At 35.5% G+C, this 24,334-nt stretch overlaps 1 protein-coding gene across 1 annotated transcript; it reads left to right on the top strand.

The window, feature by feature from the left end:
- Nucleotides 1-7,267: 7,267 nt before the first annotated feature.
- LOC113318668 (BURP domain protein RD22-like) lies at nt 7,268-15,692 on the top strand. Its single transcript, XM_026566873.1, has 3 exons — nt 7,268-7,505; nt 7,762-7,867; nt 14,645-15,692. Exons 1-3 carry the CDS (start codon nt 7,464-7,466, stop codon nt 15,475-15,477), a joined length of 981 nt encoding a protein of 326 aa, XP_026422658.1. The 5' UTR covers nt 7,268-7,463; the 3' UTR covers nt 15,478-15,692.
- The last annotated feature ends 8,642 nt before the right edge of the window (nt 15,693-24,334 follow it).

The following is a 24,334-nucleotide window of genomic DNA, read 5'->3' as shown; positions in this document are numbered from 1 at the left end:
TCCGAATAGACATCTCCACAAGTAACAACACAACAAGGTAGTTTTGCTGGCTCTTAGGATAGTTTGCTCGAAATGCAAATTTGGTATTTATAGACCAAGGAAGTTTAGAGACCAAGGAATTTCCAAAACAGAATATTCTCAAGATATGCAATAAATTTCCAAAATCGGTTTTCATAATTCCCAGAAATGCTCTGTCCAAAATTGACCGAAATCCTACTAGAAAGTCTCCAATTAGTAAATGCCCCTTACCAATTTTTATTTTCCAGAGATATGCATTTTAATTGCTGGTAATTAAAAGCATATAAAATTAACAACCTTAATTAAAAGATTCTCAACTTATTTCGGTCCGGGATCTCCTTCACTTATTAAGGAAAATCTTTGAACAATAAAAGATAAGATTTACTGAACATGCTCAAAGTATGTCGACATCTTATTTATTTGTAAATCTTTTTTCATATTTATAATCTTGGAACCGATTATACCACACTTCCAAAAAAGTTTAGAATTGGTTCGTCTGATTTCCAAGAACTATGTGATTGATAAAATATTAATACACTAATCATGGGTTTACGGTTCTAGCAAATACAAGGATCGGTTCTACCTTAATATGGTTACTGGGCCCGGTTACATCAGTTACCAGGATCGGTCACGTCAATTACCAGGACCGGTTACCTTATTCTCATGGTAGGTGTTTTTATCTCCTCTATTAGAGAGGTTTATCTCGGTTTTAATGGTCGTTCTTGCGTTTTATGGGTTTTAAGATCACTTGAGATGATTTTCAACGACGGAAACTTCATCATTGTTAGCTCTGGCGATGTAATCTTCACCGGAATCTTCATCATCTATTTATCCGGCGAAGAAAACTTCATGATTGATGCTTTTGATGACGAAATCTCCATCACAAGTTTTAAGAAATTTGAGAAAATCACTCAAACTTTTGGAGCACATATTAATGAAGAAGAAAAACAAAAAAAATGGTTGGAATACACTTCCGAGAAAAACCATCCCCCCCCCCCACACTTGATCGGTTCTTATTCATGCTTGTATTTGTTCTACACCGACAATCCTTCTCTTGTCGGATTTCTCGGTATACTTGTACGGCGTGTCTATTTGTATTTTCTTAATTTTGATTTTAAACCCATTGTAACCTTGAATTTCCATTAATGAAGAGGTTTTTTGCATCAAAAACAAATAAATAAATAACCCTGGAGAGATTGGGGTATACCCAGATTTATATGGACATAGTGCCCTAACTAAGGGGAGGACAAATATGGATGAAGTTATAATACTACCCTTACCCTTTATAATTCTAATTACCCTAAATCATTTTTATTCTTTTCATTTCATCTTCCTTATTCTCTTCTTCTTCTCCTCCACAACCATACCGGGTCTCCATTACACCACCATCAAAACTCGTTGATTAATTCGTCGTAATCGTCGATTCGAAAATTCCGATTAATCTTCAAACATGGAGCCACCACGGCCGAAACCTAGTCGTACGAAAAACACAAATAGAAAACCCAACGAATACAACCCTGGAATTGCTTTGTTAGTTCAAAAGAAAGAGAAGAAAAAAGCGGTTGAAGAAGAAGAAATCAAAGCCGCTGAAAAGGGAGAAATGACGCGATTGAGAAAGTAAGGGCCTACTTAAACTCACTCTAGTACTTCAATTTCATGTTTGCATGTCAAATTAGGTCAGAAAAATCAAAATTCTGAATTTGCAGTTATTTAGCCGGCAAGGTGTTTGTTCCACGACCTTGCCGACAATTCATAGCTAGGTTTAGTCGGAAGGCTCTTAGGTTGAAGATCTTGCCGTCTGTTAATATCTGTAACTGCTACTTACAGGGTCGGCAAGGTATTCAACCTAAGAGACTCCCGGTGTTAGTTTTTTTTTAGCCGGTGGGTTATAAATTTTTATCCTGTCGGCTGTATTTCAATTTTTTAGTATCTCCTGATGCCTTAAATTTTGAAAGTCGGAATAATATTTGAATACTACCCTGTCGGCTTTATGTTAGCCAGTATTGTTTTGATTATAGAGCCTGCCGACTATTGATGTTGAAAATCCTGTGTTCAAGTTGTTATAAGCCGGCAGTTTATTGGAATAAGACCCTGCCGACTATGCTTTAGCCGACATGTAGTTTAGGTGTCGACCCTTCCGACCTTCTTCTGCCGGATTGGTTACATTTGTCGACCCCGTCGACTTTTGATTTCTTTTTAAATTGTTCTTGTTTAGGTCGCAAAAGGGAAAGAACAAAACTGCTACTCCTCTTTCAAGACCTCCTCGTGTTGGTGAAAAACTCTTGACTGCAACACATCGAGGGGAATTTGTTGAGTCGGGGACGCTCAAGATCCGTGTGCGGAATGATTCTCAACCACCACCGAAACCAAATGATTCGGATGAAACTCCAGATGAAGACCAATCAATTACATCTTGTAGAAGAGATGATGATGATGATGTTGTTGAAAGAACTCTGGTTGCTGGAGGAGGTAACAATGATGATGATGATGATGGTGATCAAGACATGCCACTTGATGGAGGAGGTAATGATGATGATGATGATGATGATTATGATGATGATTATGATGGTAATTGAGATAAAGATACGGATATCGAAGATGAAATTGTTGAAGAGGAAGAGGAACAAGAAGAAGAATAAGAAGAAGAAGATGGAGAACAAACTCAATCTAATGTTCAACAAACCCAAGATTCAACTTCAACTGAAACCGGAAAGAAGAAGAGGGTTATCACTAAACCAGCTGATTCCCACATGCCTCCCCCTCACTTGAAGGTTAGACTGAAAACAGGTGAGCCTCTAAAGGGGACCCCAGAAGATGGTGGAGATGTTCTTTTTGGATACAAAGACTCATGGGCATGTCAAATCCAAAATATTGTCGTAAGTAATCTCAATCTGTCTTTGTTTTTTATTTAAGTGTATCTATCTTAAATTTGCGTCAAGTGTTTGTATTTCTTTTCATTTTGTTTTTTTGGTATTTAGGATCATAAGTATGCCATCCATCTCTTGAGGCGCCAAGCTTCATGTTCAGTGATGAAGAATTGGGAACTTGATGATGAATATGATGAGGTGCAAGCGATTGTCAAGAACTCCGGGTTTTGGCCTGCGGTGGAGAGTTCAAATATTGAGTATGATATAGTTACCATATCTGCATTCTGTGAGAGGTTCTACGAAGAGACTGATACAATGTTATTCCCATTCGGTGAGATAGCGATAACTCCCGATGATGCTCATCAAATTCTAGGCCTCGAGGTTGAGGGAAAAGAAATCAGTGAGGACTTCAATAATAACATTTCTTGGGAGGGTATCTTCAAATTGACCAAAACTTTGTTCAATTGGGATCAGATTGAGACGGAGTCTATGCTTGTGATGAAGGATGGTCATCTAAGCAAGAAGTTTAATCTGAAAAAGTTTAGGGACACATTATCTGGGACCAAGAAAATCTATGATGAGGAAGGAAGGATGGACTTGGTGCGAATCAATGCTACCACGTCAGCTTATTTGGTATACGTCTTGGGAAAATGTATCTTCTCTGACAGTTCCAGAAGCTTGGTCGACATCAGGTATATGTAACTATTGGATCCCTTAGATAAGATGCATGAGTATTCTTGGGGTACTACGGTGGTCTCCTTCTTGAACAATGAGTTTACAAAGGGTTCAATGGCACTCACTGCGCAAGTTAATGGAAATATATGTCTCTTCCAGGTAATTTTATTGTCTAAATCATTTATATTTGCAAAATTCTAGTAATATAAGATTCTTACTAAACTTTGTCTTTGCATAGGTTTGGATATATGAGCACTTCCCTACTTTAGTAAAAGACAACTTCTACGTCAAAGTGATTAAGAATGTTGCGATTGATAAGCCAAGAGGACAAAGATATAGTTTTAAGGGTGGTCAGGATAAGGAAATGCCGCAATAGCTTATCAAAATCTGAATCGCCTTGGACAAATTGACTGCGGATGAGGGGTTTAATCCAAAGGAAAGATGATGTTGCATTATACTACGGACCCTTGTTGTTCACCCATGGATTTTCAATGTACAATCCACATCAGGTAATGCGACAATTGGGTTACGTCCAAGAAGAACCTAATTTCGATGTTGAGTCGTTCTTTAAAGTATTAAGGAAGGACTGCAGCACGTCCCAAAAAACTATTAACGTCGCTTACGCACCAGAGCCAGTTAAAGATCATTGGAACGGAAGACGTGGTCGTAAAGTCGATACGAGTCTTTTGGATGAGGTGACCAAATGTCATGAAGCTCATGAGAAATACATGACGTGGTACTTGGGTTGGGCTCGTCCTACTGTGATTAGGGAACCGACTGTTGAAGAATTGGCTCGTAAGAGGAAGATGGCATCGAAAGACCCGCCAACAAGTCTTAAGTTCTTTGTAAGTATTTTACAGTTGTTCTTACTGTTTTAAGATTACATTATTGAATCATTATTTGTTGTTTAATTGAAAATAGAAGGAGCATTTGAAGACCTTTGTGAAGGTGTTGTGTTGCACGAGAGACAGAGGAGAGCCTTTGTCGATTGAAGAGCAAAGCAAGCACATTGACTATGCTAGAAATGTTGACAATTAGTAAGCCTATGAATTGTTCAAGCAAGATGATGTTGAAGTAAATAGGGAAGAAAAATCCATGAGGGAAGCACAAGCCAAGATGAGTTCTGACAAAAAGAGGGCTCGTTGCCGTGGTGATGGTAGTAGTGGTAGTGGTGGTGGTTGTGATAATGCTAAACGGGGCCGTAGTCATGGTCGTGGTCATGGTGGTGGATGAATGCATTCCTAGTTTATTTCTTTATGTTGCGGTAGACAAATTCTAAGGTTAACGGTTGGGCAAATGTTTTTTTAAGGTTTATGGGACATGTTTTCGTATTTTGGACAAAAAGTGTTGGACTTCTAGTTGTTGAATGAATGGTTTGTTTAGCTATGTAAAATTTCAATACTTACGAAGACATGCTTTTGTAAAGTTACATTGCCGACTAAACCAGGGCCGACAAGGTTGTGAATTGTCAGACTGTCGGCCCTGACAGCAGAAATGGTGTAGTTACCAGGGTCGTCAAGGTAAGCAGATTAATACCAAGCCGGTTGTTTTACAGTCGACAAGGTATTATGTTATCGACCCTGCCGACTATGTGTTGCAGAAAATACCTTCTCATGATGCCTAAAATCATCATAAGGTCGGCATGGTTATAAATAACGATCTTGCCGACTATATCATAGTCGGCACGCTAATGACCAAATACATTTCCGACGGTTATACAGAAGAAAATGAACTCCTAATTCCTAAAATCACCATAAGATCGACATGGTTATAAAATACGACCTTGCTGACTATACCATAGCCGGCACGCTAATGACCAAATACCTTCCCGATGGTTATACAGAAGAAAATGAACTTCTGATACCTAAAATCATAATAAGGTCAACAGGGTAACAAAAGTTCCACCCTGCCGGCCAAACTTAGTCGGCATGTTGGGGAAACAAAAACCTTGCATTGATTGACTACCATAACTGCCAAATTTGGGCACCATCCTATAAATACACTACTTCTCTCTACAAAACAACATACAACTATTTGCATATACTCTCTAAAGCTCATATCATCATACACTCCATCTAACTCACCCAATAGCTCTCCACATACAACAATGGCATCATTTGATTCAAATGAAGATTTGGCAATCACCAAAGCGTGGTACGCGGAGACTCGAGTTAGACATCAGTCCTCCATAAGGGTGGATGTCGTTAACTTTTGGGCTAGGGTAAGGCAAGAGTTTGGGAATCCTAATGGAAGAAGTGTTCAACCAAGTCCATGATAGGCACCTAGTCATCGAAAATGCGATACTTGCTTATTTAGCTCTCCAACCCCGGATTTTCAACGCTACCAACTTCAACTTGTCCATTGAACAATTTGTAAGTGTTTTTGTGGTTTATTTTACGTGATCCATGTTGTTTGATCTTCCTACTAAACACCACTAACAAATTGTGTTTTTTTTTGTAGCATGAAGTTGTCAAAGCGCGCTACTTGGAGGAAAAAAGGGAAGCATTCACATTCGGTGCAAGCTATGAATTCATGGTCTCCAAAATCCCGGAGTATGGCACGGACTTCATACAGGCCGGAGATGACTGGGATTCCTCCAACGAAGATTGATGGTTTTAGTTTAGGTTTTGTGGATAGATCTCTATGTAAACCCTCACGAGACTATAACTCGTCCACTGGGTCGCCTAGGGGTTCAAAGGATTGATGCACATGCTAAGTGCATTCGTTTTTCCGTCGACAAGGAGTTAGATTTTATGTTTCAATCAATGTAGTAACCAAAATTGCATGAATAAAGTGAATTATATCTTCCCATATTCTGTTTTCTGTTGGGTATAACTACAGGTCGGCAAGGTTACATTGCCGACTTTTCAACAACCGACAATGTTTGAAATCATTAGCATGCCGACTATAGGTCAGCCGGCAATGTTATAAATTATGTGCATGCCGACTATATGATAGCCGACATTGTATGAAATATTTACATGCCGGCCATAAGATTGCTGGCCCAAGATAGTCGGCATATTCTTCATTCAAAGACCCTTCCGGCCAAAAAATGGTCGGCGTTTTTTCAACCGAGGACCATGCCAGCTAAACTTAGTCGGCACATTATTGAAACATAGACCATGCCTGCGAAACTTAGTCGGCACCTTATTCAAACGTCGACCTTGCCGACCTTTCACATTTTCAAAACCAAATTTTTTGATCGAAATCGAACTCCTAAAACAGATAAAAGGTTTAATCTACTGAATTCATAATTTCAAAATTTTAATCCAAACTCAATTAATTAACCTAATTTGAATTTTTAATGTTAATTAAACAAAGATATGTTAGCCATTTAGAAAATATAAGGTTAAGAGGTGGCTTCTTTTATTTCAAAATATCCTGGATTTTGTCTCATTAGGTATACCCAATTAATCTGGGTATACCCGAATCAAGTCACGTAAATAAAGGATATACAAGTTATATAAATAATTTACTGAAAGCGAATCGACAGTGTCAAATTGTCAATAATGCGTTGATACGAGACAAAGAAAGAGATTCTCTGTTTCCTACACGGAACAAAAATCCAAGGACAAAGGGTTCTTGCCTTCTTGGGACACCACATGTTTTACTTTTTTGTAAATGGTTCTTGGGTCGCTACCATAAAAGTAGATATTAATATGTTCACATACTTGGTAGGAAGGTTTAGTCACTGTGAAACGCAGTGTTCAAAACTATAAGCCAAAGATATATAATTGTCACGATAATAATCAAATCCTCCTCAAGAATATATTATAATCAATTCGAGGGACCTGTAATTCAGCTATAAATATGACTCTCTGCTTCTCTAGCTTTTCAATAGAAGCTCACAGTTTTTAAAGTTCGTAGTTGTGAGGTGTTCTTACTGACAGACTGCGTAGTAAAATGAAGTTCTTACATTTTATACTCTTCTTTGCTTCTCTCTTGGTAAGCTTTTTATCTTTTCATTATACAAGAAGATACAGTTCTTTATATCTTCTATTTGATGTTTACCGAGCAAAAAAAAAAATAGTTTAGTTAAGTTTGTTTCTATCAACATGATGTTTTTCAACAGTCTCTCCCTTTCTCTTCTTTTTCTTTTTCTTTTTTACTTTATCTGATAAGGTAATTATTTTCTCCGCAAAAGCTACTTGAGACTTAGTTCTACTTGATAGCCTGATACGTGTGTACGTGCTTCTTGCAGATTGCAGCAGCACTTAGCCATGCAACCCATCCTGCTGAAGTCTACTGGCGTAATGTGTTACCAAACACTCCTATGCCAAAAATAATTCAAGATCTTTTACGATCCGGTCTGTTATCAAACTTGCTGATATTAATTTCTTAAAAATTGTGCTATAATTGCTCGTGCAACGTTATTAATGAGTCTCATGATCTCATCACCAGAATTTAGAGACCGTAGTATCATAGAGTAAAAGACTACCTAATTTGACCACGAGTTGTCCCATCGACAAACTTACAATTTTTCAACAGCGAGGTTCGAAGTTGGAACTAGGATTCTAGGAACCACCGAATTCTATTTTGGCAAGTTTGTTAAAGTTTGTCGAAGCACTAATTCAGCCAGGATACTTCTTTTTGGGTGTTCCTTTATATACACCGGAATATATTAAGGATACCCCATTAGTTAATTATGTTAATTATAATTTAATTAACATTAAAATTATTATATCATTAGAAATTTCTCATATGCATACCCCTTATATTATACATAACCATAATTAAAATCAAAAAGTAAAATCCGGTATAATAAATATTCATACAAGATCTTCCTCCCAAATGAAGAGCGTAATTTTAATAGTGAGATAATATAACAGTGGAGAATCATACTATTTTACAGAAGAACGTATCATGTGGAATCATTAGAATCGGGAAGGTCTTAAAATTAAATCATATCATCATGAACTGAACATTTGGAATTTTCTTCGAAGATTGTTGAATTATCATATAGAGCTTCGTAAGAGGAACATATCCCATAAATATTAGAGATATTTTGTAAAAGGGTGCATGTTTTTGGCCATATTATGGTCTGGGTCTCAGACCATGTCGTTGATGTATTTGGGTAGTTGACTAACTTTGACCGTCTGATTTGTTACCAAAATACCCTTAAAAATTAATTAAATGACATCACATCCTTGCATGGTTAGAAACTTAACTGGGTTTTTAGATTATCCGACCCGTATGCATCTGACCGAACTACTTGAAAAAATCTAATAAGAATTTGAAATCACCATTAATGGTGACTTCTAAAAATCATGCCCAAGAGTTTTTCATTTCATAATCTTGATAGATCAATGAAGTAAATAAAAAGATAAGAGAATTCATGATCATAATTTGAAGTACAAACACAAAGAATCCAAGATAAACTAATAGGGTAACTATTGTATGTGGAAAAAAATAAAATTGCTGCTGATAAGATCGGGGAAGTTCGCCTTTAATAGAGCTCCAACATCGAGCAAGAACACTACCAATCTACCGTCATCTAAATCTTAAATGGCCATTCCTCTTTCTTAAATCTCAATCACTATATCTAGGGTACTTAATCAAGAAGAGTCTTCCCAACTCCCTAGAAAACCCGTTAGTCGTGGGGGAGTTTGAAAGAAACTCTTAAACTCCCTGTTAGTGGTAAAAATTAGAATGATAGGGAGTTTTTTTTTTTTTTGGGAGTTCTGGGGAGTTCTAGGGAGTTTATAGTGTACTTTTGCCTCACTCCAAATCTCTCAAAAAAGTAGAGATTTTGGGAGAGTCTCTCAAACTCCCTACACTCAACACACCAAACTCTCTCAAACTCTCAATACTTTCTTACACTCCCTCAAAATCCCCAAATTGATTTGTGTATATTTGATAGGATTACTGGACCAAAAAAATAAAAAGTTAGATACCTTTGCAGTTTTCACCCTGTTCGTAGATGATCATCATTATAAAATGGTTGTAAGATAAATAAGCTAAGTATGATGGGGACCGTAGCGGAAGAAAGAAATCATAACTTCAAAGACTGAAAAACGTCAAAATTTAGGGTTATGTGATTTTGACGATGGTGGATGGAGAATATGGCCAAACAGTGACAAACAGAGTTAATCGTTTAAACAGTCTCCGTGTTTGACTAACGTGAAAAAGTCAAATAACGGTTTTTTAACAGTCTTCCGTTAGTCTACGACCCAAATACATCAACGGCATGTTCTACGATCCAGACCCTAATATGGTAAAAAGGATACGACTTTTTTTACAAAATATCTCAAAATATTAGCTTCAAATCTCTTGTCGGTTGGTTTTGATTCACGAAAATGACGTCAACGTGTGAGATAGTCTGAGAATAAAAGTGTGAAGAAATTCTTCCATGGCACCTTGCACTTTATGAATTTAATCAACGTTAACTTATCAAGGGAATCGATGAACGAAAATGTGAAAGAATATGTAATTTAAAGAAAGGGTTATGGGATGAGAGTTCTCGCTCAAAGTAAAAAAGTTTGATCAAATTAAACGATGTTGTGGGTAGTGTGGAGATCAGTCGCTTGGAAAAAGATTTGTCTCGAGTGGCTGATGATCAGCCTCCCAACTCATCCACTTCTTTAATAGTCACTAACCACTTTAAAATGGGTCTCACTAATTTAATTAATATTAATATAATTAAACCAAAAAATATACTTGAGAGGTTGATCATGAGTCGCTCAAGGCAAAAAAAAAAAGAATATTTCATTCCAAGCGACTGATGATCAACATCTCGGTGTGTTACACTTTTTTTCCCGTTGTCCAAACATCGCTTCTTTACCTTGTATGCTGGGAGTATTCATGTTAACTAAATTCCTATAACCTTAAAAAGATTTCTGGGGTAATTTGCGTTATCTTCCCTGACGAAGATCATAATTTGAATTACCTTCCCTACGGAAACAAAATTAGTGAAATCTCCCCTCGTTAAATTTTCCATCCAAAGCTGGTTATTTGAGTCAGCAATCTTATACAGGTGGCAGAGAGAAAAAAAAATTGGTCAACTACCCAAAATATCCTCACCTTCTCCCGTTCATTAATTGTGTTGATTCTCTGGCTTAACAGTAAAGGAGGTATATGACAATCGGTCATCACAATCAAAGTTAATTGTGTAGATAGTGATGAACTGATAAGTCAAACTAGATATTTTGAGATCGATAAATGAGGAAAAGGATTAAGTGATGAGTGACGGTGGTGGTGTTAAGTCGAGCAAATCGATCCCAAACTCAAATATCGGTTAATCAGATGTTAGAAATTAGGGTTCTGGATTCGATGTTGAGTTTGCGTAAATTCAAGATGTAAACCGTGTTGCTAATTAATAGACATGGAATCAAAGGGTTGATGTTATTTTGTTGTTCATGAGTTGTATTAATGAAGATTGAGGAATTAAGGTTTCATAACAAAAAACTCAAAGAAGAATCAAAATATGAAATTGATGTTCTAGGGGAGTGATTGAAGTTGGGTAATTAATTAATTGAATGGATTAGGATATAATTGATGGTGAAATCAAGTTTAAGGACGAAATTGATGTGGTGATCGATTTCTGGATTATAAGCAATAATTCTAGGGTTCTAGCAGAGACGATTTGCTGGAAAAGCGGAATCCAGAGAACATCAATGCTTGGAGCAAGCATCTAAATTGATTTAACTTTTGTTTTATGAATTGAAATTTTTTTAACTGTTGAGTTTAGATGGTTGAGAATGGAATTGAGACAAACATATAATTGAACTCTGGTTTTCTCAATTGAGTACCGAGAGCTTCGCGGTTCAAATTCAACTCAAACCCAAGTTATCTTATTCACCATTCATGCCGAATTCAATCACCACCAGTTCAATCACCATTCACAATATATTTCAGTTCTCTGACAGCATCACTTTCTCTACCGATCCAACATCTCAAACCCTCGAGTTATCAATCCATTCTAGAAACACCAGACTCTAACTGTCAGATTCAAGTAATTCGTCACTGTCATCATCTGTACAGCTCCGAACGTCTCTCTTCAATCCTTTACAAACCATCTTCTTAATAGAGACCACTGATTCTCCACCATCTTTATCTAATTTATCCTCTCCTAGAAAACCCATGTCAGGATCTTCATAACTGCATCGAACAACACCATCGATCCATTCAAATTTATCTGAATCTTCTTCAATTTCTTGCTTTTGACGATGTCAGCAGCTTGAGTTTCTTTGCTCGAGATCTCTGCATCAACAGCATCTTCCGTGGATGCCATGCCTTCACTCTTGATTTCAGATGCAGTAAGAGAACGAAAGAGTTGGTATATTTATTTGTTGGAGGGTATTTTAGGTAAGAAATGTGACACGTATTCATTTTTTCCACGTGTGTATAATTGGTGACTCAACTAACTGAGTTTGGACGGAAAATGTAACGAGGGGAGGTTTCACTAATTTTGTTTCCGTAGGGGAGGTAACTCAAATTATGATCTTCGCCACGGGAGGAAAAGCAAATTACCTCAAGATTCCTTCTACTTTCACCCAAGTGAAGTAATTATGATTTATACAAATCATTATCAAACTAATCTATTAACTTAGCTAACTATAATTAATACAAATCTTAATTAATTAATGTACTACTAAAAATGATTAGTGAGGGGTAGATTAGGAATTATTAGTTAAAATACATGGACAGGGGAAAACTCTAATTTACTATTTAAATCTTGTTTTTGTTTTTTTCTCATATCCTCAATTACTTTACATATTCCTCAATTGCACGTCCTAAATAAATCAGTTCATTACATCTTTTGGCGGGTACAAATGACTCACAAAAAAATCTAAATCCAAGTTCTTCCCATTGATATTTTTAGCCCCTGCATTCAAGATGCTCTTAAGCCTTGGGATGATATATTAGTAATTAACAAATGATATTCTTGAATGTTTTATTTCCGCTCGAAAATGGATTTTAAAATTCTAATCTAGGGTTAATACTTAATAATGTATAATAGTATTTTAATGAAAAAGGATCGAGATTAATGAAGAAGAGGACTAATAAAAATGGAAATAGTTAGAGCCAAATTTAATTTGACTTTTGTTGGTGGTTACAGGAAAAATTACAATTGAAAAGTAGAACCACTTTACAAATTCTGAAAGAGGTGGCAAATAGGAAAAATATAGGTGGTAAATAGGTAAAACCTTTAGTTATTTACCAAAATTCAAAAGTGATTTTTTATTCATAATAAGGTGAGTTTGGTATTGTTGTGGGTTTTTGAAAAGTACTTTTCCCTTGTTTTGTGTGGTGCGTTGCTGTGTTGTGCTGTTGAAATAAAATAACTAAACGTTTGGTAAACTATAATATACAAAGTGTTGTGGAACAGATATACTGTAAATTTTGTTTGGTAAACTTCCATGTTGAAGTGATGCAGATGTGACTAATGACAAAAATGGACATACTCTCATATTATAATAGTTTTATGTTTTTTTTTTTAGACGTTATTATTATTAATAAAAATATACATATAATACAATAATTATTATTATTATTACGGAAATTTGGTCATTTGTCCAAATATTTTTGAAACATGGTTCAAGTGGATGAGTAATAATTAGTATGGGTGAAATGGACACCAAAAAAATAGTAAGGATGAAACTGAATTCATCCTGACTTAAACTTAAAAAAATAGCAATGATGGAACTGGATGCATCCTGATGTAAATTAAAAATAAAAAAAATATTTGAAAATGGGTAGGATGAAACCGTTTACATCCTTGTTATTTTTATATTTTTGTCCATTTAAACAGTATCAAAATCTAAATGTCCTTTTCACCCAGAAATTGTTGATTTTGGTCTTTTTAACCAATTTTGTGTTATTATTACCACTATTTTATATAAAAAATTAAATAAATGAAAATAATATTACATAAAAAATATGCATGTGCAAGTATTACAATTGTATTGTAATAGCAGACTCTTTAGGTATTACGTATTCATGCTTCAAAAAAAAATGTGCAAATATTGTCTTTTTAATGAAATAAAAAAGTTAAAATAGAGAACCAATTAATTAAAAAAAGAAAATGGGACCACGGTTTCTGTGTTTACTGCTTTTAAAAGCTATTCCTGTGTAGTTTTTAAAAGTTCCCCTAAAATGAAATTGCTTTCGAAGAAAAGCACTTTAAAAAATATTTACTACACTTTTTTCTTGAAAAAGTTATTACAAATTTGTTACAGAGTGCTTTTGTCGAAGAAAAAACAATCCCCAAAGAGGCTTAAGCCTGTTGATGACGTTAGACTTAAATTTTTTTAATTGGTAGTCTTTACACCGGCTGTACACATGCAGTCACGGATTTGTACGGAGCTGATAGGAGTTTTATTTGATTTGATTGAATCTTTATTTTTTTATTTATTTTAGCACTTGCTTGAATTAAGTCAACAGAACATTAAACCAAATGAGTTTGGGAAACCAAAAATGGGTCATTTATCCAAATATTTTTAAAACATGGTTCAAATAGACGATAAAAATTATTATGGATGAAATTGACAAAAAAAAATTAGCAAGGATGAAACTGGATTCATCTTGGCTTAAACTTAAAAAATAGTGAGGATGAAACTGGATGCATCCTGTGTAAATTAAAAAATAGGAAAAAGTATTTGAAAATTGGAAGGATGAAACTGTTTACATCCTGGCTATTTTTACATTTTTGTCCATTTAAACAGTATCAAAATCTAAGTGTCATTTTCACCCAGGAATTATTGATTTTGATTTTTTTAACCAATTTTGTGTTTGCGAAATTCTATACCCAATCTTTTTTTTTTTCTTTTTTCCTACACAATTCTATACCCAATCCGTTTCAGTTGATGACTACTTCAGTATTCGTCCGAAACGATGATCAGATTTCTTTAGATGTTCGGTTTAACATATTTAGTCGTAAAACTATTATATTTATTGAAATGAAACGCATTTTTACTAACTCAGCCAAGATAATAGTCGTAAAACTATTATATTTATTGAAATGAAACGCATTTTTACTAACTCCCAAGATAATTATATTTATGACCCATTTTCCGAAAGTCCTTATAAGGGATGCTGCTCAAATTTATAATTATTTATTAATATATATATATTTGGTAATGCAGGGTCCAGCGGAAAGCCAGGAGGAAGAACTGAAGTGAACGTAGATAAACAAGAAATCCCCGTAAACACTAGTCATGCACGATATACACGACCGACACCTATACCAGGATATACACGACCGTCTGGGAGCTTCAGGAATTATCATCGCGGATCTGAAGATCAAAAACTTCTAGACAATCCTAATTCTGCTCTCATATTTTTAGAAAAAGATTTGCATTCTGGAACCAAAATGAATTTGCAGTTCTTTAAAACTACAAAAGGGGCTATATTCATGCCACGCCAAGTCGTCAAATCGAAACCATTCTCCTCAAACAAGTTGACTGATATCCTAAGCCAGTTTTCGGTCGACCCAAAATCCAAACAAGCTGAAGTTATCAAAGAAACAATCAAAGAATGCGAAGCACCCTCAGAATCTAAAGAACAAAAGTATTGCGCAACATCATTAGAATCGATGATTGATTTCAGCACTTCAAAATTGGGAAAGAATGTTAATGCTTTAGCAACTGAGATGAATAAAGAAGTAGCAGAGAAACAAGAGTATGTTGTTCAATCAGGAGTCAAACAGATGAAAGGCGATAATTCAATAGTCTGCCACGGTCAGCCATATCTATACGCAGTCTACTACTGTCATGCAACACATGCAACTAGAGCTTATGTTGTACCATTGGTCGGGAATAATGGCACAAAAATCAAGGCAGTTGCCTTGTGTCACACTGACACTGCGTCGTGGAACCCTAAGCACATGGCTTTCCAAGTTCTTAAGGTTAAGCCAGGAACTGTTCCAGTTTGCCACTTCCTTCCCGAAGATCATATTCTCTGGGCTACCAAGAACTAAAGAACCAGATACAACCATTCTTCCGTGGTTACCTGTGTTGGCTTCTAGCTTTAATTGCTATAGACTATAGTGTGTGTTTATTATTCTGTACTGAACCTCAAGGTGCTTTTTATAGCACCCGTTGTCCGTGAAAGATAGGAATGGTCTGTAAGTCCTTATATGTCTTATATATGCTGAGATATAAATAAGATTGATGTTAATGTCTTGTTGGTTTTTCTTTTCCCTTCTTTTTCTTTTTTTTTTCTTTTGAAGCGATCTTGTTGGTTTTTCTAATGTGTTCTTTTAACTTCTTTATTTTAGTTTGACCAATCTTTGCTTGTGGCGTCCCTAACTATTCGGTTAGCGTCTTTCACTTAATGAATCACGCCTTTATCAAAACATTACTCTTCGTGAATGCAGGTTCTGTCATTCATGCCATGTCGGATGAACAAAATTACACTAATTGGTATTTCCTACTTAATCAGCAGCCAGAACATATATAGAAACTAAGGTGAGAAAAAAGATCTCACCGTATAAAATGGGACGGCAGGAGCAGTTCTTAGGATAGCAGTTCTTAAGAAATTGGATGGTCAAAATAGGAATAAAACTTTAACCATCATATAAAATGGGACGGGAGGAGCAGCAGTTCTTAGGATAGCAGCACCGAGTACTTGTCTAGAACTATCTCCACCTGTAATTTATGTTCTGGAGTCTTCGGATTTTCCTCGGATATCATTAGGTATTTATTTGAAAAAATGAACTTTATTTTTTATTCATATATAATAACGAAATTTTTGTTGTATGTTCATTTTAAAGAATGAACTTTATTCTAGTTTGAATTTGGTTTGTTCTGTGTTCACTAGAAAGAAGAAACTATGTTTTTTTGTCATCATAATGAAGTTTTGCGTTGTGTTTATTTTACAAAATGAACTATGTTTTCATATGTGATTTAGTTTGGTTTTATTACGTGTTCATTTCCAACAGAATGAACTCTTGTACGAAAATAAGTATGAATTAACACGGAAGGGTATTGTTTTCCGTTTTATATTTCAAATAATTATGGATCAAACTGAAAACGCATTTTCCCGACCAAATAGACTTGAGACCACCTACAAAAAGACCAAACGATTATTTCCCCAATAAAATTTATCTATTTTTAGAGTGAAAATAGGAAATTAACATAAAAGTAAATAAGTAAAATATTGGTTTTAACCCAACTAGCTAATTCCTCTAATATGGAGTGCCGAAATGTGCTCCTGGGTTTTAGAAGGATGCAAACAAAGATAAAAGCGTATACAGGAAACAAAGATTAAAATATCCCTATATTGTCTCCATTTTGTTTTAGCTTATGTGATGGAAAGTTCAACCCCTCTGATCACACCATACAAAGAAAGAAGAAGAATTTTTCGCTTAGTCGGTAGAATTATGTTGTTGATTACGTATTGTGAAACAGAAAATAGGAAGAAAAAAAAACACAAAATAGATGGAGAAAGAAGAGAGAATTTCTCCATGGATGCGCGTGTATTATGATATAGATTTTAAGCCTCCATTTGTATAAATAGAAGACTTGGTGTCCAGGATATATAAATTGTAATCTTAGACACGAAGGGTATCTTAGTAGATAAACTTAACTTATAACAGTCCTAACATTAAACTCTGACCAAGAGAATTTATGTATAGAGTTACATGATATATACGGGTTGATGCCTAAACTAGCAGGGGACATGATATTATTTAAGCGAGTCGATCAGTGAGGATTTGTTAGCATTCATTTATCTAAGATACAATACAAAGTTTGGCTAAGTTAGGCTAGATAAAGAGCGCTAATATATATCTAGAAGGGAGATAAATCTACGGTAGTGGTTTGTCCAACTTAAGTATTATAAATGTTTTATTAATTAGTTTTTCATTAATTGCTCATAATGAATGATCTAATAATTTTTCACAAAATTGGTCAAAAAGACCAAAAGCAACAATTCCTGGGTGAAATAGATTTTTAAGTTTTGATATTGTTTATATGGACAGTAATAAAAAAAAATATTGTTTAAGTAACCAATTTAGATATTTCACCCAGGAAAAAAAATAGGTTCTACCTAAAATAACCCCCAGCCCTTTAAACAACCTTTTTTAAACTCAACCAAAAACATTTTCTCCTCTTTTTTTCTCTCATCACTTTCTTCTTCTTCAGAACGATTTTAATTTTGGGTTTTCAGATCTGGGAGCGATTTTCAAAGATCAATCATCAATCATGGTGGTTATCGTTTGTTGAATCAAAGTTAAACAGTATTCTACCTTCAAAAATTATATCAGCAAATCAGTAAGTTTGAAGTTTCAATTTCACCAAGATTTGTTGATATGATTTTGTTCCATTCATCTAACATTAATTTTGGTTTTGGTTTTGGTTTAATTGTTGTAACGCCGTTCTGTTTGTGTTGATTTTGGGTTGAATTTTCATATTTTTGTTAATTTTTGGGTTCAGTTGGTGATTATCCAGGGTTTTACTAATAACCAATTTTTGGGTTTAGTTGGTGCTTCTAAACGTGATTATTTGTTTCTATGCAGTCGATTCATTGTTCATCAAAGTAATTTTAGTTTAAACCTGCTGAAACAAACTAAATTGATTGAAGTTGATTTGTAGTTTTTCATTGTTTTAGATGTGAACTGAATTGGTATAATATCATCATGTTTGTGTGTTTATGTACTTCTTTTGGTGGTAAGGAATTGTCTTAGCATCAGTCATTGTATTGGCTTACTTTTTTGGCATAGAAGAAAGCTCTAACTGGTTGCCATGATGATTTTGAGTGTCACAATTCATTTTCCAGTTTTTTAAAGCAGGATGAAGTATTTTTTAGCCATCCTGGTTGTTTAATTTGGTCATCATTTGGTTATGTTTTTTTATTTTTAATTGAATACATCCATATTCATTTATGTTGTTATATATTCCTTGTAGATGGACTTTCATTTTCTTTGTGTGGTTATACGGGATATGGATGCATGTCCATACCAAGTTAATATGAAGACAACAGTTGATGAGTTGAAGTCGCATGTTTATTCTTATTGGGATAACATTTCACCGGACTCAATCCAGTTTGTATTTGACCATAAGGGGAAAAGCAATGTTGTTAACAGTGACGTGAAGATTCAGTCTTTCTTATCATTGTGTATTGTTAAGCAGTTGTCTTTTTGGAGCTTCGTTTATTTGAACATGTTCCTGATTTTGTTCGTGAACCTACAATGAGCGAGTTGCGTTTAGTATCAGACCCTATCACAGATCAGTTGGTTATTCTCTGTCATCTTCTGAACAGAAGTAAAGTTACTCGTAAACCTACAATGATGGAGTCTCTTTTAGGTAAAGACAATAGCTCGGATCAATCACTTATACCTTCTTCTCAAGAACTTGTTTCGTCTCAAGATATTTCCATGTCTCAAGAACGTGCATTCAATGGAAAGATGGCAGTTAAAAGATCTTGCAAGGCGGCTGAATGGGAGTTTATTATAAAAGGTGTTGGTCAAGATTTTTATGGAGGACGAGATGAAGCTCGTCTTGTTGTTGAAAAATATAACCATTTTTTTGGTCGCAAGGTCAGAGTCGTCAAGAGCAATCTAGAATGGTATATTGTGGAGTGTTTTTACAAGGAGAAATTGGAATGTGACTGGAGATTCGATGCAGCTCCGAAGACTTCCAATGTGAAGGGTCATTTATTCCTCAAAATCTATAATGGGGAACATACATGTTGTGCTGGTTATAGTGACGGAACAAAGGATGATCCAGTTACGCGCGAACTTGTAAAGAGCTTAATATTTGACCAGATCAAACAGAATCCCAACAAGAAATGCAGGGATATTGTTAATGATTTCAAAAGTGATTATGGGTTAACATTGAGCTATGATCAGGCGCATGCCGGGAGAGAATTATGTTTCAAGGAATTGTATGGCGATGACACTCAATCATACACTGACTTGGTTTGGTGGTGTGAAGCCGTGAAGAAAAATGATCCAGGAAGTCGGGCTGATTTAGTTATTGAAGGGGGCGAGTTTAAGAGTTTGTTCTTAGCCTTCGATGCTTGCATCTCGGGTTTCGAGTATTGTCGCCCGGTATTGTTCTTGGATGCTACTTTCCTAACTGGAAAATTTATGGGTTGTCTTATGGAGGCTACCGGGAAGAATGCGAATAATGGTATATCTTCTAGTTTAGATTCATTTTTGATGTCAGATTATAAATTTGAAAGAAATTCAGAACTTGTTTTGATGTCAGATTATATATGAAACCAGTTTCATCCTTAATTGGTGAAGTCAGATTACAGAATGAAACTGGTTTTCATTCTGTACAATAGCAGTTTCAGTCAGTTTAATGATTTTTTTTTCGTAGGAATATTTCCTGTGGCATACGGTATTGTTTCAAGTGAAACTATTGACAATTGGCGTTGGTTCTTGGAGAAATTAAAATCTATCTTGGGTCCTCGTGTACTAACTATTATTTCGGATCGCCATGAGGGTTTGATCCAAGGGATTCGTGATGTTTTTCCAACTTTCCATCATGGTTGGTGTTACCAGCATTTGAAGAACAGTGTCGCAGTAAGACCAACAAGAAAAAGGGAGAGCATGGTGCTGCAATGGATTTGTTCAAACAATGTTTCTATTCATCAACGCATGAAGGCTTTCGTGAAGGTATGCAAAAGTTGAAAGATATGGGATGTGATGGTCTTCACAAATTCTTGAGTGAACTTCCAGTGGAATGTTGGTCCAATGCATATTGTGAAGGTTGTCGTTATGGCGACATGTGTTCAAACATTGCAGAGTCATTCAACTCTTGGATTAGGACTGCGAAAGGTATGCCTATTGCAACACTAGTTAACTGGATTAGACTTAAGATAATGGATCATATGAGCGAAAGGAAGTCGAAGGGGGCGACGTATAAAAGATTCATTTGCCCCAGGCTAGAGAAAAAAGTGCAGGCTTCCATTCGTGTTGGTGCTCAGTGGATAATAACCAAGTCTGGTAACATGGAGTGACAAGTAGCTGATGGAAAGTACAATCATGTTGTTAATATTGCGAAGTTTCACTGCAGCTATAGGGTTTGGTTTACGGAGCAGTTCCCTTGTGCTCACGCTATTGCGTGTATGGTCTCAGCTAACATCAATGTTTACGAGTACATTAACCCGTATTTCAGCATTCTCAACTTCCGTGCTTCGTATGATCATCCTATCAAGCCCATTCTCGATCACGACAACCCTATTGATGTTACTACTGGAGAGCTCGTGTACCCACCAACTGTCCTAGGGAAAAAAACCTGGTAGGCCGAAGACGAAGCGCATTCCTAACATTGGCAGTTCAAGTTTCAAGAGACCAATTACGTGCGGTAACTGCCGTACTCAGGCACATCATAACAAGACGACATGTCCTCATCCTCCCGCAAAAAAAGCAACGTTAAGAACCAGCTTAAGAACATCTCCAGCCTTCACTCTTTGCAGCGTCTTACTATGATTTCTTTATTAGTTTATTCTTCTTTGCAGCCTCTTGTTGCACATTTAAGATTCATTTACCTGGAATTATATTTTTGCAACTAGTATTTACCTTGAATTGTTTTTTTGTTCATAAAAACATATTTCTCTTCAGTTTTATAGTATATATCTTATAGTCTTCTGTTGGTTTTTTAATTGTACATTCTTTTCAGTTTTCATTGTAAAACTTGAATGCAATCAGTTTTACACGCTAGGATGTAACCAGTTTCATCCTGCCTATTCTGGAACAAAATGAGATTTTTGGCCTAGGAGAAACTGGTTTCATCCTTCATATTCTGACAAAAAAAAAATCAACCTGCACACTCTGAAAATAGTTTTATACAGGCTAGGATGTAACCATTTTCATCCTGAGTATTCTGGAAAAAAAAAATGAGATTTTTGAACTGGGTGAAACTGGTTTCATCCTTCATATTCTGACAAAAAAATATATTTTCAACCTGCAACTCTGAAAATAGTTTTATACCTGATGAAACTAGTTACATCTTGTATATTCTGACAAAAAAATGTAATCATTCTGGCTTCATCCTGCATATTCCATCACAACATTCTATGAAAACTATCAGAAAATTAAAGTATATGCAATTTTCAGAAGAAAAAAAAATCATATTTAATTAACCTGCAATTAAGATATAGAAGAATCCCGGATCATAAATGTATGCGAAGACATAGTTCAACAACAACAAAAAAAAGTACTTCCAAATGTACTTCCAACCTAAATAAATCAATCTTTCCAGCAACCATTCTCATCACTGAGGATTTCATATGCGAGATCGATTCGTCTTGCGCTCATCTCCTTTCCTACAGTATTTTTATCTTTAAAGGTGTAACCGTTTGTCATTGCCCATTCCATGAAGTAGATAACATACACTAAAGAATCGGGACTGCAAGACAAATGAATATGTAATGTTAGTTCAAACTTCATTTCAGTTTCTATGTTATAATTTCAGTTCAAAGAGTTAACGACCTACCTTTCGCCCTGTTGTGGACAATCTGATTTCACGACGACATCAATGTCATCCATACTAGTACTTTCAAGGTGAATGCTAAGGAGATGATTTATTCTTTGCGCCATTATTTTAGCATCTCCTAAATAGTTTGAAGAACCTAGGAGAGAATTGTAGTGTATCCAAGTTATGCCATGGATGTCAGAGTGAAGCAATGTGAAATGTTCTTTCTTGTTCAGCATTGGGATGAAAAAGTGTTGCGTTTCGACATCAATATTCTCCAATTCAGCAACTATCATATCTACATCCTTTATCTCATTTCCCGCAATGACATCAAGCTGAAGACAAATTTGAATCAAAATAGTTAAACCATATTTTTAATATGGATGAAACTCAATTACATCTTATCTTTAAGCATGATAACATAAGATGAAACCAGTTTCATCCTCATCAAACATTGAGCTATGATTAGGCGCATGCTGGGAGAGAATTATGTTTCAAGCAACACTACCAACCAAGCAATAGATGTAAGCCAGGTACATCCTAACTTAAATTTATATGAAAACCAATTGCAAACCTTAGTTCATTCATTTTAAAATGTAGGATTCAAATTTTTAAGCACGTTGAGAAAGATCGACTTGAAGTATCCTTTGGTATCACCGCCAGATTGAAACATTTGTCTCCATTTTTCGATTTTGAACTCCAAAATAGTGTTCACCAATGGATGATTGAAAACAAGTTGTTGGATGTGTTCTCCAGTAATACATACACCTCTATTGGATTTCCAAACGCAGTCGCTGCATTTAAACAAGTTCATCTAATTTCAGACAAGCACATAGGTTTTATTTTTTAACATGATGTAACCAGATAAATCATCTTATAAACTTAGCAGTCCTTTTACAAAAACAAGAAAAGTAGAATGAAAACAAAATAACAACAAAAGAATGCGTGTATGTACCTTAAGTTTCCAGTTCCAAAGTACTCCTTTATTAACTTTTATTCAGCTTCTCTTTCTCCGCCACTCAAGTAATTTTTCCACAACTTGTTGTTCTTTGTTAACTTCCTCAACTTATCTTCCTTTTTCTTCTTCTTTGCACGTTCATCCTCAGCTGTTAAGTTTCTAGTCCTTTTATATACGTTCTTCACTCTCTTCTCAATTGATCCAATTTGATTCATAACTGCCAGAGGTTCTGCTTCGACAATTTGTTCTTCGATGATTTCTGCTAGAGGTTCTGTTGCTACATGATCTGATTCGGGAATATCGTCAGCTTCTGGATTTACGGCTCCACTGGTTTCACCTTCCTTTCTACCGTCTTCAGGAACAGCACCCTCCACTGGTTTGTTCATATCTTGAGTGATTTTAAGGTTGAAAAAGTTCTCGGGTGTAGAGTGAACAACAATCTCAAGAGGTGAAGCTTGCGGAGTTTTCGGTTGAGGCTTCAATTGCGCTTTCAAGGCTTCCACTTGACTTTGCAAGTCCGAGATTGTCTTATCCTTCGCTTGAGATTCAACATCCTTTGCTTCCAACTCAGCATTCCTTTCTCCTAACTCGGAATTCAAGTGACGGATAATGTTGTCCTTCTCTTCTAGTTCATTCTTCAACTTGGACATTTCATCTTCATCTTTGTCATTTTCTGCCTCATCAAACAAGCATAATTGTTTCTCCTCTTCGCTCCAGCTACCAACAAAATCAACAACCTGCAAACACGTAAAAACAGATTTTCCATTTTTGTTAGCACATGATGTAACTGATTTCATCTAGTGAAAACACAGGATGTAACTGGTTTCATCCAGTGACAACACAGGATGTAACTTGGTTTTCTGGTTTTCATCCAGTGTTAACACTGTATGTAACTAGTTTCATCCAGTTATAATATGGATAGATTTTAACCTGGTTGCTCGAAAGAGTTTCAAGCTTCCCCTCAATTTCGCAAGATACTTTATACAAGTCCCATCTTGCAAACCTTGGCCATGCATCACTGATTTCTTTCCTATCAATGACTTTCATTTGTAAAAAATCCATAACTGCAACAACAAAAGATAGAAGATGATACTCACCACATGATTCATTTAATGTAAAAATATATATATATATATTCAAAAGATAGAAGATGATATTCACCAGAAAATAGAAGCTACAACCATTGATAGAGTAAGGTATCTTGTGTACGGCTGCAACGCTTTGCATTAGATGCTCATGGATAATATCCGGCCATTTTACTCTGTTAATGGTATTGATTGACTTTAGGCATTTCAAATACTTGTAGTGGATACACATACCTCCGGTGTTTATGAAGAAGATTATACAGAACATGAACAACAACAAAAGTATCGTCAAGTCTTCTTCTTTGCCTTCTTAATTCATAACAGTCTTTATTCCTTCGACGATGTATTTCTTATCCAATTTTCCCC

Source organism: Papaver somniferum, chromosome 10 (assembly GCF_003573695.1).
Source record: "Papaver somniferum cultivar HN1 chromosome 10, ASM357369v1, whole genome shotgun sequence".
Classification (NCBI taxonomy): domain Eukaryota; kingdom Viridiplantae; phylum Streptophyta; class Magnoliopsida; order Ranunculales; family Papaveraceae; genus Papaver; species Papaver somniferum.
Note: the sequence above shows the minus strand (reverse complement) of the source record. Positions and strands in the feature narration are given on the sequence as shown.